This window comes from Dioscorea cayenensis, chromosome 14 (genome assembly GCF_009730915.1).
Source record: "Dioscorea cayenensis subsp. rotundata cultivar TDr96_F1 chromosome 14, TDr96_F1_v2_PseudoChromosome.rev07_lg8_w22 25.fasta, whole genome shotgun sequence".
Classification (NCBI taxonomy): domain Eukaryota; kingdom Viridiplantae; phylum Streptophyta; class Magnoliopsida; order Dioscoreales; family Dioscoreaceae; genus Dioscorea; species Dioscorea cayenensis.
The window spans coordinates 13,010,264-13,030,441 of record NC_052484.1 but is presented as its reverse complement, the minus strand read 5'-3'; the positions used below and the strand labels follow the sequence as shown (position 1 = coordinate 13,030,441).

Here is a 20,178-nt window from a genome sequence, read left to right as displayed (position 1 = left end):
TAAACTTTATGATCTATTTAGTGGATGGGATAGCCTTCTATGGGCTAACTCTATATCAGCCCAATTACTTTCATAGGAATAAAATCTACTTTGTCAAAGCTTTTTTTTATATATATATAGCCTACTTTATGTGAAGCATAAATGTTATAACAAAAATATATTAAAACATGTATTAATTATTTCCACAATTTATCTGATCTATTCGAAAAGGTAAAAATATATTTTTACTTGTTTTATGTAAAGTATAAATATTATGATAAAATATATTAAAACGTGTATTAATTATTTTTCACAATTTATCTGATATATTTGAAAGGTGTATAAATATCTTTTGCATTTATTTTGATAATAATGGGATTACAATTTTTTTTTCATATGTAATGGGAAAACTCAATATTATTCTTATTTTTAGAGGATGTAATTTTGCTTAACAAATTCACTTTTTGAATTTCTTTCATGAATTCATACAAAGATTAGTAATAAAACAAAACTTTTAAATCTAACAAATGTACAAACAATTCAACAAAAGAATGCTAAATTTTGAAAGAATTAGAATGGTTATTTTCATGAATTTGAATTATGATATCTTAACTTCTATACAAAAGGTTTTTTTCAATCATCATATCTCTATAACCATTATCTTAAATTACATTATCTTAACTTCTATCAACAAAATTTATAGTAGTTCTCTAAAAAAATATATTATTTTTTGAAAAACATATATCTCAACGGGTTGTATAATAATAATAATAATAATAATAATAATAATAATAATAATAATAATAATAATAATAATAATAATAATAAACCACCAGGGGTGCTTCAACAACCGAATTTTTTTTTCTTGGATTTTTTTATCATCATATCTTTATAACCATTATATTATATTACATTATCTTAACTTCTATCAAAACAATTTATAGTAGTTCTCTTAAAATATATATATATATTCTTTGAAAAAAATATATCTCAACCGGTTGTATAATAATAATAATAATAATAATAATAATAATAATAATAATAATAATAATAATAATAATAATAATAAACCACCAGGTTGCTTCAAAAACAATTTGGGAGGGGGTTTAAAAGTGACCAAATTGTAATAAACAAATTTCAAATTATTGGTGGAATTAAATATTATAAGGTGTTAATATGATCCTAAGTAGTCAACTGTTTTTTTTAATTATTATAAAATAAATATCAAGGATGTTATTTATTAACATTATCAAATAAAAAAGATCATAACTATAAAATATACCTGATTTTGAATAGCCTCAATCCGTCAAGCTTCAACCAATCTTAACTTTGGTGTAAAATATGTATGGATCAAATCTAAAAGTTCACTTTGTTACAATGCAGTGACATACTTTTATAAGTAATGAATGATAATTTATTTTATTTTATTTCCTGTATACGTACATAAAAAGTCAAAACAGTTTCAATGAAATGTCAGAATGTCAGAAAATTTCCATGATCACATTTGCAACAAATTATAGTATTATACACATGTCAACAATTGAGACAATTTAATCCAAAAGTGGGGCCCTGTAAAATAAATTCACATCAGAAATGAACTTAATATCAATTCAATAAAACAAAAAGGACTGGATTTTCAAAGATAACTTACTGATTCTTATCAAAAGAGCACTACCCTACTAACGTGTCGATTCTATCCAATTCGTGTATAAGTGCATGTAATGGTCCCATTAGATGTACTTTAGTTACACTCCAAATGAGGTAACACCCATGTGCATAAGTGCATAAGTGCATGTAATGTCCCATTAGATGTACTTTAGTTATACTATATATATATATATATAGATATATTTGGAAAATCAAAATCCAAGCCAGATCTAAAAAAAGATTTGGATTTTCAAAGAAACGATTTATTATCAAAAGAGTACTACCCTGCTAACGTATTGATTCTATCCAGTTCGTGTCATTCAGCTTCATGCTTTACAAAGAGAAATAAATTAAAAGAAAAAGAAAGAAACCTAACTCCAAATGAGGTTGTTATTCATAAGTGAAAACTTAGGAGATTATGCGAAGCAAACCAAACAAAAATAAAACAAACATATATATATATTACTGACCTCCATATCACAACTTAGTATAGAGTCCATTGGGAGTCTGCTGAGTTTATCATCACATCTGTACACATATAAACATGATAAACAACATATACAACATATAAAGACATTCATCTTAACAACTAATTCATTCTTACTTCAACAAAGCATAATGCATTTTAATATACAAAAAATACAAATAGTTTTCTTGCCATTCAGGATTACCTAGTCTTCTATAGAATATCACAATTCATAAATCCATAAAAAGGGGGAAAAACCTTATTTAGAAGTGACCGATGAACTGGTATGAAGGAGCTAAGCCTATTTCCTAACAGTGTGCATCATTTGAAAACACAATACCTTTAACATGGGGGAAAAATAAACATCATAAGAAGCTAAAATGGTCCATAACCAAGTTCTATTTTTTCACTTGACAGATTTCAATCGGCTTCATTAATTCTTGGTTCTTATTTTGTAGATCATCCAACATAAATGCCTTTGTCAGTGCTATTTGCACAGTTCTCTCTGCTTCGGGTAATGCTGCTTTTTTTTTATTTGGTAAGCCGATCCAATGCTCTATTATCATCCTACAGCTTTGCAATCTAATAAAGAGAAGTTACATTACTGACCTTATTTTCATTAATATGGTGTACTAACAAAGTTGCACATGTGAAATTTACTGTCATACTTATTATCTAAAAAACAATCATTCCAGATTTAATTAAAGGAGGCAAAACTTTTCACTACATACCTCTTAGCAGGCAAGCTTAAGCTCTGCCTCTAGGTGTGCAAGAATGGCTTCAATTGGAGGCATGTCATCATCCTTTTGTGCCACATGAACTCTCCTAAGTGTAGCTTTTACTGCAAATTGAGCAGCCATTGATTTTTTTTCTCTTCATTTATTTCCTTGATTTCAAGATTCTATCAAGGCATGCCACCTCCCATTAATAATTGCCTTGTGGGATTTATATATATATAAAAAAAAAGATGATAAGTGTCAATGAGGGCCATCTTAGATACCTTGTTTTAAAGAAAAGACTCAGTTAATTTTAGCTTTTCCTCTACCTTGGTAAATTCGTTAGTAAGCTGCATGTATAGAGAATCCAAAAATAAATAAACTTGGAAAGTTTAAGACTTTTACAGCGCAATATCTATTATCCATAAAGAGGAACTTGTCAATGGCACATATGGAAAAAAATGTAAAATATCTTTTTTTAACAGCATTAACAAAGTTTACAGAGACGAAGCAACTTCAACAAGATGTCCTTTGCATTGACAAATCTTGATGATGATATTGCACTTCATGGCAATCTGATTACAGGAATAAAAAATTAGAAAGAATGCAATTTCAAGATGGAGCAAAAGTGCAAAAAATGAGTGGCCTACCTCAACTCTAAGTATTCATATTGAGAGAACTATCAGAATAATTTACCAAGATTTCATCGGATGAATGAAGACGTAGGATCACATGATTCCAAGAATTCTTTCAGAAGCTGCTGGTAAAACACAGAATCATCAATCAATTCAGGATCTCTGTAGAGAGATTCAGAGAAGAACATAAAACAAAGATAGAAACACACACACACAGATCGAGAGATAGAGAGATAGAGAGGAGTGTATATGATCAGCCTCCTCACCTCAGCTTGGAACCATCCCAAAACCTGAGATTCTACTCCGGCAAAGATAAGAAAGCCTACGCCGATGAGAAGGAGAAAAGGAAGAAGCACGACGCTGATGAGTAGGAGAAGAAGATTGGTACAAAAGAAGAGAGGATCACCGCCAAGCTCACCAAAGTGAAGCAGAGGAGAGTTAGTGCCAAGATCGCTGTTGGAACAACCGCGAAGTCCTAGTCCTCTAACCTCCAGCGCTGATCAAAAGGACTGGACAATGTGGAAGGTCGAGGGCTCCAAACCTTATCAGAGAAAACCATCATTTGGACTAAAAACATTAAGAGCTAGGGTCAGGGTTTACCAAGAGGGGTGGGAGGGGTGTAAAAACACATGGGACAAAGGAAAGCAATGGCTCGACGGCAAGCGGCTGGAATTGATGGTACAGTGATCCGCATGAGTAGAGAAACAGGTGCCGGACACTTCAGCAGGCCAATCATGGAATCGCAAAGTGGACGGCCGTGATTGAACAGATGATCATTATTGTCTGATTTTACTTTCTTTGCAAAACCTAAAATGATCCGGTGAAACAAATTAATGAGAAGTAATGCCCGGGTATGCTCACCCTCGGGTGTTCCTAACATTATATCGCTGATGGCTTCTCATTGGCCAGTTGACTAATAATGGGGAATCGGGAAGGATGTTAAAGTGGGCCAGCGGAGGTATTAATAATAGTGAAGATTGTGATGCTTTGGTTTTATGAAACTCATTAAAAAGACAAAACACTCAACTAATAAGGGATGACCAAATGTCCTCTCAGAAATCAACTTGGAAGGGAAGATTTTTAGGGGATAACTTTAAGAGTAAGTATATATTTTATAATCGATTACCTTGTGAGAAATTTATATATATACCACTGTAAAATCAACATTTAAAATTTTATATTACAAATCAAATGTAACTCAACTTGAATTTTGCAAACCCATTTAAACTATAACAAATTTAAGTCCAACTCAACAAACCCTAAATACTGATTTGGTCAACTCAAGTTGGTGCACCAGTCTGAGTTTGCTGGTGTAGTCCGGTGATACCACCATCTCAATTATTGTTATATATTTAACTTCAAATTTATCAAATGAACTAATGTGAGACTATCTAATCTAATATATTACATATGTCATCAAGCGCACAAGAACAATCGCCGTATATCGAATTAGTTACTCTAATCAAAATATCAAGAACCAAATGGTAATTGCTGACAAAGTTGAATTTAGCACAGCAATCTTTAATTAGTTTCAATGATCATTACCAACAGACAGAAGTGAAATCCAAATATTCATCCTTTGAAAGACTGACTTCCAACATCAATGAAGATGATTTATATCATTTTCAAAGTAATCAAATTTATGCACAAGAACATGCAAGAAATTACTTGGACAACATATTTGACTATGCATTGTAAACACAAGTCTTCTGTGATATTTGGTCTGAATGCATTGGCCACCCATAAGCACACATGAGACGCCAGGAACCTTCAATTTTTTAAAAATTTTATTTATTTATTTTTATTTATTTATTTTGATAAAGGTAACAAACCACGATTTACATTATTCATTATCAGAAGAATCCCGTGATTTACCCTATTCACTATGATTTACCCTATTCACTACATGTCAGAAGAATCCCATGATGTACTGTTAGGCTATACCAATATTGGCCCATCAAAATACATTTCTAAATGAAAAAAAGTACGTTAGTTTACCAACCAGAACACAAATTACTGTACTGAAAGGAGGAGGAGGAAAGCAATTGATATCAATTGTATAATTTCAATTAACCATACCTGTATAATTTCAAATGCTCGGACCACACACACACACAAATGTCATTAATTGTCATCATAACTTGATCCCTTACAAGTTGCCAGTATAAAAATTGAAATTTTAGTTCTAAACTCATGAATACACAAATTTAACATTACAGCTTATAACATTTTTGCCTCACAATCTTGCAAGAAAAACACCAATATTTTTCAGATGCTGTTAAAGAAATACACACTCATATGATGGGAGATGTTTTGCTTTTATCAGCCATCTTTGTGAATGCTAACCGCCATCAGTGGAGCGAACTCATGTTAATATTTACAAGCCCATCTTTTTTGGTCTGCGGAACACAGACGAGGCTTGGTTCAGTCCAGCCATTATGACCTGCTGCTGCTGGCTGGCCCTCTTCTCGCGTTCCTTCTCCAGCTTGTTCCTCTCTTCTTCTGCTTTCTCTTTCCTCAGCTGCTCCATCTCCTCCTCCATCGCCGTTTTCTCTTCCTTTTGTTTCTTCTTGTGATCAAGCAAGGAAGTGTCAGACTCTTTAACAGAGAAGAACATAGGCCCCAACTCCGCAAGCCACTGTGGTTCAACTGCAGTTACACACTGCATATACTCCTTAGTGGTTAGTATAAGTTCATGGTAGACAACATAATCTGGTGTATATCCCAAGCCATAGAGAGCACTGCTTGGATGAAGATGGCATGGCATTCCATTGCGGCAATTCACATACTCTCCAACACCTTTCAGCCTTGCGGAATTGTGGAAATATGCTGAACATATGGCCTTCCGCACCACATCCCAATCCATCCCGCATGATGTCAGAGGGATATGCAGGGATTTGAGAATGTCCAGCAATTGGGACCTAACTTCCCTTGCTTTCTTGAGACCTTTGACATGCAAGAAGTGATCGTTGCACCAGTCACCACGGTACTGGTTTGATTTCCACTGCTGGTACACATTTAGAAGTGTCAGGTGATCAGATTCAGGGACAAAGAATTTCTCCCTCGCCGCATCACTTTCCTCTGCTCGGTCCTTTGGACGGAAGAAAACTGAGGGAACTGAAAGCATTGAAACAATAGTCAGCACTTCATTTATACACTCCAGCTGCTCCCCCATCAGTAACATCTTCGCCAGTGGTGGATCAAGGGGAAACTCAACCATTTTCCAGCCAAGGTCCGTGAGGCTGCCAACATTATTCAATGCACCCAGCACCCAAAGTTGGTACATAGAGTTAAGAATGTTCTCCTGAGGAGGCGGATCCATGAAGTCAAAGTCCAATAGGTTCTCGACCTTTAATGATTTAAGCAGCAGAACAACATTACCAAGGTTGGTCCTCTGGATTTCCGGAACAGGGTTTGGGAGCATTTCATTTTGGTAGGCCGATTCTGTGTACAAACGATAGCATGTGCCTGGACCAGTTCTGCCTGCTCTCCCAGCCCGCTGATCAGCTGCTGCTCGGCTGACTGGAAAAACTTGGAGTGCATCCATACCCATCCTCGGGTTGTAGACTTTCATTTTGCCGTAACCTGTGTCTATTACATACAGGATTCCATCCACTGTTAAAGATGTCTCTGCAATGTTGGTTGCCACAATGCATTTGCGAGCCCCATCCTCAGCTTTCTGGAAGATTTTAGCTTGCAGGTCAGCCGGCAACTGAGAGTATATGGGCAGTATGGAAAGCTTGGGCACAGCCTTGCTGGTGGATGTAATTAGCTGCTCCATACGCTCAGCGAGGGCATAACAGGTGGCTTCAATCTCATCCTGTCCTGTCATGAAGATGAGAACGTCACCAGGAGGGCTGGTTATGTGAATTGTCATAGCCTGCTTCACTGCAGCTTCAACATAGTCTTCACAAGGTGTTTTACTGTACAATATGTTCACAGGAAACGTCCTTCCAGGAATGTGAAATATTGGCACACTGATGCATATGCAGGAGGCAATTAGAAGGATATAGTTGCAGGGCAAATTAAGAATTTTGAGCACCTCAGTAAAAATCGAGCTGCATCAAACATACCTTCCGAAAAAGTTGGAGAACTTTTGGGCATTTAGTGTTGCTGATGTAACAATGAGCTTGAAGTCACGCCTTCGAGCGACAACTTTTTTCAGTATACCAAACAAAACATCAGTACTTAGTGACCTCTCATGCGCTTCATCCATGATAACGACACTGCAAAAAAGATGTGCCAAGTTTCAGAAGAATAATTCTGAAAACTACATGTTGATCAATCTGAAATAATAACTGACAGTGAAAAAAAGAGTCTTGATGAGTGGAATTCAAAATCATTTCATACCCACAAGGAACAATTGAGTCATTTATAAAGAATAAATAAGTTTGATAACACAATTCCTCCTTAAGGTAAATGCTGTCATGTTCTGGCTTACTTTATTTTGGGCAAACTCTAATGCAATTGCACCATCATATATAATTAACTGGAACAACTATTAATCCTAGCAATTCCGAAAAAATACCTACATTTCATACAGTACCAATACCATTTCTACCTAGTAAATTGCAGCCTCTACGGCATGAAATGAAATTGCTTAAACAAAAACCATTCACACTGATGTGTTAACTACAAAGAAATACAAAGAGACTATCTGCACAACGTAAGGATCAGAAACATTAATGTAGCATCTTTAAATGGAGAAAATAAATTAAAACTGGAAATGTGAATTGGGCAGAAAGTTCACCGATATTTGTCTAGATCAGAGTCTTTCAAAGTTTCTCGAAGAAGTACACCATCTGTCATGTACTGAAAAGCCAAAAGACAAGAAATATCAAACCCAACATGTCATAAATTTGAATTATCTGCTCCTAACACAGGTCTAAAATGTAAACAATCAATTGTTATGACAGAAATATCTCCAGTGGTAAGCTAATTACAGAACTATTCGAATTTTTATTTACTGTGGTATTCAAGGTCTACATGAGCATTCCAGTCTGGCAAGGGAAATGGTAGAAAATGACGAGCAATAGAAACAAAACAGCACCTAAAAGCAAGGTTTTAGATAGGGTCTCCACTATATGTGCACAAGCTAGAGTATTCCATTTAATGAAAATTGCTAATAAGAAATACGTCCAGATTACAGTGACTAGAACCTAACAAAGAGAGGAACAATTACAAAGAGCGAAATATGTAATAAATTGAGTTACTGAACAACCAGCCAGCACTTTAACTTGGCAACTAAAGAAATTTATCTAAAAAGAAATGCGAGAGACATGACAAGAACATGAACAGAAGAAATGTCACCTTTATCAAAGTGTCTGGTCCTGTAACATCCTCAAATCTAATGGCATACCCGACTTTATCACCCAATTTAGTGTCCATTTCTTCACTTACTCGCTTTGCAACACTCATCGCCGCCACACGTCTGGGTTGGGTACAACCAACAATCCCATTCCGTGTATACCCATCCTCAAGCAAGTACTGTCATGCATGGTTTTCCTTATTATAAGAATAAAAAACAAATCACTCCTAGCAATGAATAGATAAAGTGTACCTGTGTTAGCTGTGTGGTTTTTCCTGAACCAGTTTCACCGACCACCACAATAACCTGATTTTCGCGGACCACCTGCATAATAGCTGATATACTGTCAGAACAAGAAAAAACAGCAAAACATTTAAATGACAGGAATGAGATTGTGTATGATAAGAAAATTTGTATCAAAGCCACCAGGATTTACACATATAAATTAAGAAAGACTGTAGCAAGACATAATCCAAAAACAGCCTCTCCGCCATAAGTTAGAAGGTTCATAAGAAAACCATAGAAATAAACTGCACAAAAGATGTTGGCATCATGATGAAATTATCATAAATGCAGTTTAACTGAAACTCTCACAGAAGAATTTATTAAAGGGAGCATGCATCAAAGAGGTGCAAGAATTAGTACCAGAATGGAAAAAAGGCTATTCCCCAAATATTATATCTGAAGCATATTAATGGCAAGGATTAATCTACAGCAAGGAAACTAAACCTGCAGCAACTCCTCGCGGACTGAAAATATAGGTAGATATTGCCTTTGTTGCTCTATGGACCTTGACTTAGCAAATTCACTGACAGCTTCACCCTTTTCCTTCATGTGCTGAGCAAACTTTGCATCTTCCTTGAAGTCAACTTCACCATGCTCTCCTACTTTGGCTGTATCTGCATCGACCTAAAATAGAGATATCATTTGATGAGAAAACTTTATAATGATAATACAAGATTAGCTAACACTTGAAGTTGCTTGAGACATCAACCTGCTCAGCTGTTTTCTCAACACCTAATATATCTCCAAGTTTTGATCCTGCAAGCTCCCAGAACCGTTGCCGTGACTTGTTCATGCTTTGCTTTTCATGAATATCCCTCACCAATGCAGAACCCTTTCGTGATATTATGGCCATGTCTGATGTGGGATCTTTTATAGGCATGACAGGCTCCACCTGCTTTGTGTAAACAGCCCTCCCATCAAGGAAAGGAGGCTTTGTATCTAGGGAGACAAGAAGATTTTTCTGTTAAGATTTTTCTTCTCTGACATGTACACTAAAACTTTGATTTTTTTCATGAGAAAAAACCAAAATTATTAAATCAACTAATTTCTAGCTTTCTTCAATGCTTTGGTTAGTGTCTTTGATGATAGTTACAGAATCAATTGGCTTTTAGCATTGACACTAACATTTATTCAAACAAAAAAAATGAACCAACATACCATGAACAAGCAGAATAACTCTGCGCTCATCTTCATCCTCAAATTCCATCTGCACCTCTGTCCCTCTAACAGCTCCAGATCTCAAAAGCTGCCGGTCTTCCCATTGAGCATTATCAGCAGTGAGCTGTGACAGCTTCTTACTTTGGGCAAGGGTCATTAGCGATCCATCTTTTCGAGTCTGCCAACAACAACAAATAATAACTTTTAATAAACAAAAAAAAATTTAAGAATTTCACATGGAAAATAACATTTATGACAAAATATATTGGATAGGGAGCATAGATTAGTATGCCTGAATAAGAGTATCATAATAATTATAAGGTACAATGGAAGATTCATAAAGCTCGACAGAAACATTTGTACCACATTAGAACATTCGTATACTAAAAGGAACGATACAATTAAACGCATACCAACTTCTTCGCCAACTCTGATTCTTTCTTCTGGTATGATGCATCATCCCCGAGAAAAATTGATGAGCTATCAGCATCAAACATCGTGTTAATTTCTTCTCTGTCATACCTACATGTAATTGCGAGAAATAAGTTAGCGATCATTCATTCATAGAGCATTCATCTTTAAAGGTAAAATACACACAAATACAGCAAACGCTTTCTATGTGTCACAAGTCAAATTAGTTTTAGATTCTATTGGGAGACTAAAGCACCCTCTTGAGATCCTCCGAAGCTACCACTATTGCTCAAACAAAAATAGGAAAATAGGAACCAGGAATCTCAAATTTGAAAGCCAAGTCAAAGGGCCATTAGTAAGCATCAAAAAAATATTTGTCAGGAGCTGCTTAACTAAAAAGTTCAATCTTTCCGATTCTCATTATTTAAAGTAAACTAAAATCATTTGCCAATTACCAACTCTCCAACCCGTATTAACTAAAACTAAAAGTAAATTTTTGAAGTGAGCCATAAGCTAGTTGGAGAATACCTAATTTTCAAATTCTCAAAATTTAAGAACTAGCATAACCTCAGCATATGATATTAAATGTAACAAGATGGTCCTTCTAAATGGGTGGAACAAACAAATTTCCAATGCGCCATATGAGAAAAGAAAATACATCAAACTTGTTGACAAACAGTTACAAGTTTCAGTCTATCACAAACCATTTATCAAAACCAATTGTTAATCGCATAATGCTTTAAAAAAATAAACCACTTCATTTTAAAAAAAAAAAATACCATATTAAATTTGGGGTGCATTAAATAACATGAAATAAATAACTTGTGTTATTTTGTCAATAACACAATTTAGCCAAAACATCTTCAACTTAGAATGTGTGAATTTTTAAATGGGGTTTAAATTTTAACAAGAGTCTAGCAGTTCAAAAAATTTGATACCATGCCCGATCAGCGTTATAATCCATTTCCTGACGCATTTCATCTGTAATGTTGTATGTTTGTTCAAGTGCCGAATTGTTCTTATCAACCCCATTGTCCTGCAAGAAAACAAAAACAAAGATCACAGATTGCATAAGAAGAAAATCATTATAAGAGATATTTCACTTAAAAGAATAACAATTACAGCGAAGAACTCAATAAACAGTACATTCTACACATGGAAGAATGGCATGCAGAGTTATTAGATATTTCAAAATGAAGATGGAAAAAGTCACAAAACCTCATGAATTATAGTAGTCTACAATGTTAAAATTTATTAGGCTGACAATGTTCTCAAGCTGATCCCAAATTTCTTTTACGCAAATAATTGTATTGCAAAAGATAACATAGTCCAAAAAGAAAGCTTATTTGTCAGAAACTCAAGGCTACAAACTCTGGAACTTGTTGCAGAAAAGAAGAAAAGAGCATCAAAGGATCTGAACAACATACTTGCAACGCCTTCTAGCAAAGATGCCAATAATAAAGCAGCAAAACAGAAAGTAGAGGAATTTATTTGCCAATCACTCACGGTTTTGGTTCACATTCAACAAGGAATTAAAAGCAAGGAGCTTGATGACTAATGCATCAGATATTTCTAATAATTCTGATTCCACCCTCTAGAAAGTCTGTCACATGATATAGGTAGGATAAATAATAATATGCAACATTCAGGTCAGCAGTTCAGTCAATTTTGCTGAAATAGGTCGACAATAAGCAAATATAATAAAAAGGGTCTTCTTGATTAAGAATTTTAAAGCCTTTTCGTTTAATCACAACGCCATAGCAAATTTCATTTAACAGACCACCTTACCAATGGTCTCAGGCTGTTCATCGAAACAACAGACTCTCCCACCAACCAAGAATTTCCTTTTGAGCTACCTTTCAAAACCATTAAGCATTCACACTTCTCTTCGACTTTCTTTTATTTTTTTTAATTATCATTCTTCTGACATATGTCCTGAAAGGATATATGAGATTATTTTATGGATTTTTCCTTTAAACCTTTGAAAGTTCAAAATTGTATAATGTCTCCATAATTTTAAAATTTCACATAACTTCTTCCTTTATATTTTGCGTTTCATTGCATGAATGGATTACTTACTCAGCCACGTAAAACTTACCAACACAGCAACCCTCTAAGATTTTAAAATATTGCCCTTTGAATATTTTTCTAACCAAAGCATTTTGCTGTGACTGGTATATTGACCATTTTGCTAATAGTTTCATTTCCAAAGGTTACAACTTTTTCTCAAAGGAGTTTCATGCTACTATTGAAATGGTACTCATGGGTAGATGAAGGCTGTTGAACAGTGGAAATGCACAAAAGACCATTTAAGAGACTGGATGGTAGTCTATGATTCAAACCCTAACAGGATGCTAAAGCTAGCAATGGATAGAAACATTACTAAAAGTTTTTTAGTCCGTCTCATACATTCAAAGCCCATCTTATAAATATGGTTATACAAAGCTGTGCATATTATTTTTGAGACCATTCTTAAGAAAAAAATAATAATTGACTGCAAAAGTAGCTCTTAGTTAAAATAGCTAGAACGAGCATGAGCATATTAGTAATATAGCCCCCTCCCAACATTGTTCCTCTTTCTAGTAAACAAATTCAAAATCCAATAAAGAGTCAAAATTCAAAATTCAAAGATAGAAATATTACATATGTAGCTAAAGGGAATTCCTACAACAAGCTCCCTAACAACTATGTGAGAAGTCGAAAAAGAACAGATTTCACTAATTATTACCTCCCAAATTGTAACCGAAGAAGAGGTAGGCTGATGCATTCTTCGACGACTAGTAGACTCAGAAGCTTTTCTGGAGGAGCCCGATGCACGTATTGGCACCGGAGAAGGAGCAATATGATCCCACGGTGAAGCTGTAACTAACAAAAAGATTAATGTTGTTTTTATGATCAGAGAGAGTAAAATTGTGTTGATGTGCTGTGTGAATAAAAACTGAAAATGAATAAACTAATTCTCTAAGCAGATTAGAATACACTACCTGCAGAACGAGGTGTATTTCCACCCAACCATGGAGACACTAACCGTGCATCTGGTGATGCCCCAGCTAGCATAGGAGATGGTGAGAAACGATTGGGCTTGTAGGAAATAGAGTGGCTATCACGACCATCGTGACGAGGAGTATCATCCCATTGCCATCTTCCATCATCCCAATCAGATCTACCTGCACATTATAAGAAATATATGTATGGGCATAACATGCAGAGAATCCTCCATGATAAATTAATAAAAAGAATCCTCTATAACAAATTGATAAAAAAGAATTAGTAAAACTAATGAAACCAACCAGGTGTCCTTGAAATATGCTCATGTCGACTCCTCTTTCTAGCATAATTCTCAGGACCCTTCTGCTTATGTCCAAGTATTTTATGATCATGTTGTCTACTATGATGTTCTCTATCATCAGTAGAAAAGTATTTCCCCCTATGTTTTCCATGACCTTGAGGGTGAGCAGTCCGAGAATTTCTCGAATTTGGTGGCTCCTGAGAAAGTAAGGCATATCTTTGATCACCAAAAGAAATATGATTTTATCACAAAAAAACAAAGAACCAAGTAATGAGAATTAAAACCATGCATAATCACCATACAAGAAGAAAATTTCAATTTAATTTCATTAACGTCTCAATCCATAAGTGATGATGCATGTTGCATTTGATAGCAAAATCAAACTTGCTAAGAATGGCCCACGCAAATGCAGGTGCCACAAAATGAATATGGCCAATTATGAATCCAATAAAATGTAGCATGAAAACAAGAGAATAGCGATTAATAACCACCAACGCAAATACATAATAAAGTTGAAAAATATTAATAAGAAAAAAGTATGATGGTCACAACTATTGAAGTACATTATGACAATTAAAAAAAAAAAACAAAAGAAAAGAAAGCGCCACCAAAATAATACAATGTAAAAAAATAAATAAATAAATGAATAACAACTAAATACAAAACAAAAATCAAGAGCTAAAACCTTTTGAATCTAATGCTTCTTAGCTGAATTCAAACCTAGACATGTGCGAAAAAAATAAGGAGATGGATGGGAATATTGAGTTAGAGAAATCAGGAGAGAAGGAACAGGAATATCAGTTAAGGTACACAGGGTTTCAGGATATACAATAGAGGAATGAAGAAATAAGACTTCAGCAGAATAGTTTCAAAACTCCCTCAACTTCCCAGATGAAAATGTGCGTTTGTGTGTATATATACTTGACAAAAATTATAGAACCATTAACTTGGTTATGCCAAAAAAGTTATAATATGCACATCTAAAAGATGAAGTAAAAGAAAAAAGTGCAATGAATAGTGTGAATAAAGGCAATAAGGTAATCAGTGATAGCAAACCTCTACAAATGACTCTTTTCACTATGAGAGATGGTCTTGTCACATAAAATATACTGCCTAAATCAAGTTCACCTTCAACTCAAACTTCAATAGAATTATAGAAACAACCTCATATTCCATTAGAAAACAATTCAGACATAGTCATATAGGGAAGATGTTATCTAATTATATCCATATACTAAAATACAAAATATATATACTAAAATACAAATATATATATATATATGTATGTATGTATGTATACGTATATATATATATATTCATGTGTATATAGACATATATATATATATATATACATACACATATGTATGTATGAATATACATGTGTACCAGACCCTTGCCAGCTTAGCAAGTGTTATGGACCCTAGCCAACCACAAACCCAGTGTTCAAACCATGCCTACCCCAGCAGGATGACCCACTTCTACATAACTAGTAAAATCTATAACTTGACCATGTAAGCAGAAGCTCTTATCTCTTCATTCCTTTTCTTACTTTTCCTTTTTTTAACTCCCCATAAAAACTTGGATTTAACAGACACCTGCTCACATATAGTTGTGTGCTTGTGTGCTATTATAGAGGTGACAATTCAGGATGGCAGCTCATAATCAGGTTGTGTGCCCATAAATATAAGAGGGAACCTATCTTACATTGGTAACTAATCAGGTCAAAACCTAAACACAACAAAGTTACTCCACAGTTGACACAATACGACACAGATAACGTGAATCAGAAGCAAGTCAAACTTAATATTTGTGTGATGACAACAATTAAACATGATTAAACATTACAAACAAAATTATAAATATATAATTTACACAAATAAAAAAACCTTGAACATATTCTACAAAATAATAAGCACACATACACACTCATAACCAGCTAATCAAATATTGACATATGAATAACATCATCCATTGATAAAATTAAGATCAAATTTAGGGTTTAGATTCTATGAAATATCAATGGAAATTAAATATAGTGAATGGTCATATTGTTATAGCGTTGTGCATTTTAGGCTAGGATTTTATTAAAGCATAATTCATTCATGGGAGTCTCTTCTTATAGATAAACTAGCCTTCTTTGGCACAAAGTGTGGGTGCTTTATTACAGAGTGCAAGCACACAACACAATCTCAGTATGAATCCATTATTCTCAATCAGCAATACTAACCATCCAATCTATCCCGTGTTTAAAATTTAACAAAATGAGTGTTCAGAAATTTCTACTTTCCCTTTTTTTTTTCTTTGAGACTTTCCTGAGTTGAATAATTCATAAATCAATTCTCTTATAACAGGGTAGAAACCAAATCCAGGACTGCTTATCATAGAGCAATCAAACAATGTTTTTCTTTGCACACCATTGTTTTTGTTGATATTTACTCAAGTTGCATAGTTGATAAATCAGTTCTTTCTTAACAGAAAAAGGAACAACATCAAGCTGCTTATCATGGCTCCAAGCATGCTAGAAAATCCGTTTAATTTATAGTATTAATTCAGAAAGCATTTCATCACCTAAAATTTGCTTATAACTAAGCCATATCATGTAGATGCTCACTAAAAGTAACTTACAAAAGTAAGAAGAAAAGAAGATAATCTCATTTGCATCTCATGAAGTTCTCGCTAAAGCATGATAATCAAGAAAACAATAAGTCGATAACATACGTCATTTTGCGGAGACTCATTTAGCCTTTTGCTGGAAGTAGACTGATGCCCTTCGCCTTTTTTAGCCATAGAAGATTTTGAAACAAGAATAATCAAATGTTCATTAGCCATTTTATGTACCAAATATAATGGAAGTATATATCATCACATATACGACAGGATCACTTAATCAGAGAAGTAAATGTTAATAAACACTAATTAAATTTATCGAGATTTTCAAACAAACCTTGTGCCAATACTAGTAATTCAAAATAGTCTTCTTACTCAGTTACACTGCATGTTCATTTCTCATGTATGTATCATATAGAAAAATAAAATAGGTAAAAAGATTAAGGCAACTACAACAAATTCCACAAAAATGCACTGTGATGGTAGAGATAAACTTCTTTTATTAATTATCCTAACAATACTAGATCTTAGTACTAGAGTAATCAACTGGAGTCAAAAAGGGAATTTAACATTTAAGTAATAAAAGTATAAGCAATGTTAACAAATTGTATTGATTTGAGTCACGCGACAATTACTAAATGAATGAATCAATTGATGAGGCTTCAACATACATGTTATAGATCATCTGATATATAGAAATCCATATTATGTGCTAATAAAGCCTATAAATACTTGAGTTTTAATATCAATAATAAGAATCAGTAGAAATAGTCAAATGACTGGTATCTCTATGTTAGTAAAAATTCAGCATTGGTGATTCAGCAATAATGTTTACTGCACCTAGCAAGCAAGCATGAAGATATAAGTGGTCAAATAACGAAACTTAAGTCATGTCTAAAAAGCATCTTGAAGTAATTATATGAATTGAAAGGTAAAGCAAGTGCTAAGACAGTCAATTGATCCCCTCGTCAACTTACAATTGACACCTACCTAGATGTGATTTTTCTTCAATTTTGGCTCCACGGTAGCGACGAGATGCATGACTATGCTCCCTTTGTTCTGAGACACTAGTGAGATCTTCTAATCCAGACGAACCAAACATCTCATATTCATCAATTGAACTGGAAGCAGAAATTTGTCTTTCGCTATGAACTTTATAATTTCTTTCATCATTTGATCCCCTTTTCACACTAGCAAGTTTATCCAAACCTATTTTCAAAATATTGATAACTCACTAAGCATTTGGAAAGAAATAAACAGACCCATAAAAATCAGAAATTAATGATAAGCATTAAGCATATGACTATTGGAAATTGTAAACATTCTGAAATTATAAAGAAGAATTCAATAAATGATAATCAAGACAGGAATAATATTTATAAATAAAAATGGCATTTGGAGCAAGGGAAATGATTAGATAGGAATACGCAAAATAATAAAGTATGGCACAACAAAAAATAAAAATAAAAGTAAAAAATAGTTGCAGAAACAAGAAGGCAATACTAAAAAGAAAGGCAGGCTGGATAGAAAACTGAGATAGTATTGTTTTGCAGGAAAAAAAAACGAACTACTCCTAGGACAGATAATAGAATAGCTGCAGATAGTTATAACCTTTTTCTAATAACCATCTACTTCCACCCAATTCAATTACAGTTAATGTGATATGGTGATTGACAACAGATGATGATTCTGTTGTTGCTCCTTATAGTTCTAACTGGGTCATCATCACAAGCCTTGTAAGAGAAGGCTGATTCGCTATCAGTGAAAGTTTATAATTAAAAAAAACAACCAAACAAACTAGCAAACAAATCGGCAACAAAAACAACAACAAATGAAACAAAACTTGAGAAGATAGATTAATATAAACACACCCAAAGTCGACTTTGGCCGAGGGGGCCTGAATGTCAACCTATCTTTATCGGGTAGACATAATCCTCCCCTTGTGCTTTTATCTGGCTCCAAAGTGGTAGATGTTGCATTGATATCAACTACTTCACCGTCTTCCTGGGTAAATTATTGAGAATGCAACAAAGAATCAGCATTCAAGAATGTTTCTATAATAGATAATGATTTTTAATATATTTTTGCATAAAAATCAAGTATCTTGTCATAGTAAAATAAGAAAAATGACAATGTCATCATACCATTGCTTCTAGGATGCTTGATGAAGTTCGACCTTGCTCAGCCTATGCCCTACAAACTGTGATAGCACCAAAAGCCAAAAAAAATTAAAATTAAGATCAAGAAAAACTACAAGTTGAGACAAGTCTTGTGATGTAATTATTCATGTTTAGAGAACTTTCCCGAAATACTTATGATACTGAGTAAAATCAAAAGAACTAGTAAGAACTTAGTATCTAATGCAAAATCAAAACATACAAACAGATTTATAGAATTATCTACTTTGTTGTTCCAAGATTTTTCTAGGTAAAATTAGAATAGAACAGTGAGAAAAAAATAGAAGCTAAAACCAACCTAGAACGAAAAAATAAAAAAAAAATCCCCCTCAAATTGTCACCTTGAGTTGCAAAAGAATAACAAGATAAAAATTAAAAAGAAATCTGAGAGGAATTTAGGAGGCGTTAGGGTTTGCGGATCATAAACCTGGTAATGAAAAGGGCTTATTAGTAATAAAATCGAAAAGAACCCTAGAGCAAGGCGGAACACCGGTGGCAAGCTCAAGCTGGCGGAGAGTTCGCTCAAGCGGTGACCCAGCAAGCTCGCTCGCGCGCGAGAGAGACAGAAAGAGAAAGAGAGACGGCAACCACTATACCTCCGGCGAGGAGAAGGGAACCGCCAACCTGCGAGCAAGGAAGAGGGGAAGTAGCACAGGCGCGACGGCGAAGCGAGGCACGGCGAGATGCCGGCGAGAAGAGAAGCAAAGACAACCACTAGAATTGAATTTATTAGGTTCTGTTTGGCATTGTGTGTGTTTGTAATTAATTTTAAAAAAATAATGTTAATAAATTATTATTATTATTATTATTATTTTAAAAAGGGAAAATTACTGTTTACCCCTCGATAATTTCAAAACTTCCCAAACAGCCCCTGTGAGTTTTGCATACCTCGACAACCCTTCCTTTATTGTTTTCACTTCCTTTTTACCCCTGCGATATGAAATTCCATCATCGCTCTTAAACCTTTTGCGATACATTTTTCATTCTTTTTCAGATTCGCTTTTTGCATGTACTCATTTCTTAAACAGAAATTTCAGTTTTTAAACAGAGAACTCATTTCTTAAAGCAGAGAGTTCATTTCTTAAACGAAACCTCATTTTTTAAACAAAAAACTCATTTCTTAAACAGAAAACTCATTTCTTAAACAGAAACCTTATTTTTTTAAACATAAAACTCATTTTTAAACAAAAACATTAATATTTAAACGGAAAAAAACAAATATTTACGTGATAAATTAATCCCCGGATATAAAAAACCAATTAATCTTGACCACTCGTACATATTTAAATAGAAACAACGATATTTAAGCACTTTTTTAAACGTAAACGCAATATATTAAACGGAAACATCGATGAGTTAAACAAAGACAAACAAGCATATAAACAGAGAACTCATTTCTTAAACGGAGAGCTTTATTTTTTTAAACAAAGACCTCATTTTTAAACGAAACTTCATTGAGTAGGGACATTGAGTATCTCATCGTCGCCGATCTCGCTCGAA

General features: G+C 34.1%; 1 protein-coding gene across 3 annotated transcripts; it reads right to left on the bottom strand.

Annotated features, from left to right (window-relative positions):
• Positions 1-5,527: 5,527 nt before the first annotated feature.
• LOC120275173 (pre-mRNA-splicing factor ATP-dependent RNA helicase DEAH7-like) lies at positions 5,528-19,398 on the bottom strand. 3 transcript variants are annotated; one of them, XM_039281686.1, is made up of 18 exons: positions 19,275-19,398; positions 18,646-18,701; positions 18,373-18,505; positions 17,492-17,710; positions 16,613-16,668; positions 13,896-14,091; positions 13,590-13,772; positions 13,334-13,470; positions 11,544-11,641; positions 10,608-10,716; positions 10,195-10,372; positions 9,746-9,975; positions 9,481-9,660; positions 9,004-9,075; positions 8,754-8,930; positions 8,194-8,255; positions 7,517-7,669; positions 5,528-7,420 (listed from the first exon to the last, which is right to left on the bottom strand). In XM_039281686.1, the coding sequence occupies exons 2-18, from the start codon at positions 18,646-18,648 to the stop codon at positions 5,821-5,823; spliced, it is 3,786 nt and encodes a 1,261-aa protein (XP_039137620.1). In that variant the 5' UTR covers positions 18,649-18,701; positions 19,275-19,398; the 3' UTR covers positions 5,528-5,820. The 3 variants fall into 3 exon arrangements, with proteins under 3 accessions (XP_039137620.1, XP_039137619.1, XP_039137621.1); XM_039281685.1 differs by having other exon boundaries at positions 19,106-19,396; XM_039281687.1 differs by having other exon boundaries at positions 13,334-13,464; positions 19,106-19,396.
• Between the last annotated feature and the right edge of the window lie 780 nt (positions 19,399-20,178).

Excerpts from the sequence above, each read along its gene's own strand:
- LOC120275173 (XM_039281686.1), bottom strand. Across the intron at positions 14,092-16,612 it reads ATGAGTCTCCGCAAAATGAC|GAGCCACCAAATTCGAGAAA; the intron begins GTATGTTATCGA and ends TTACTTTCTCAG. Across the intron at positions 9,976-10,194 it reads AGTTATTCTGCTTGTTCATG|ATACAAAGCCTCCTTTCCTT; the intron begins GTATGTTGGTTC and ends TTGTCTCCCTAG.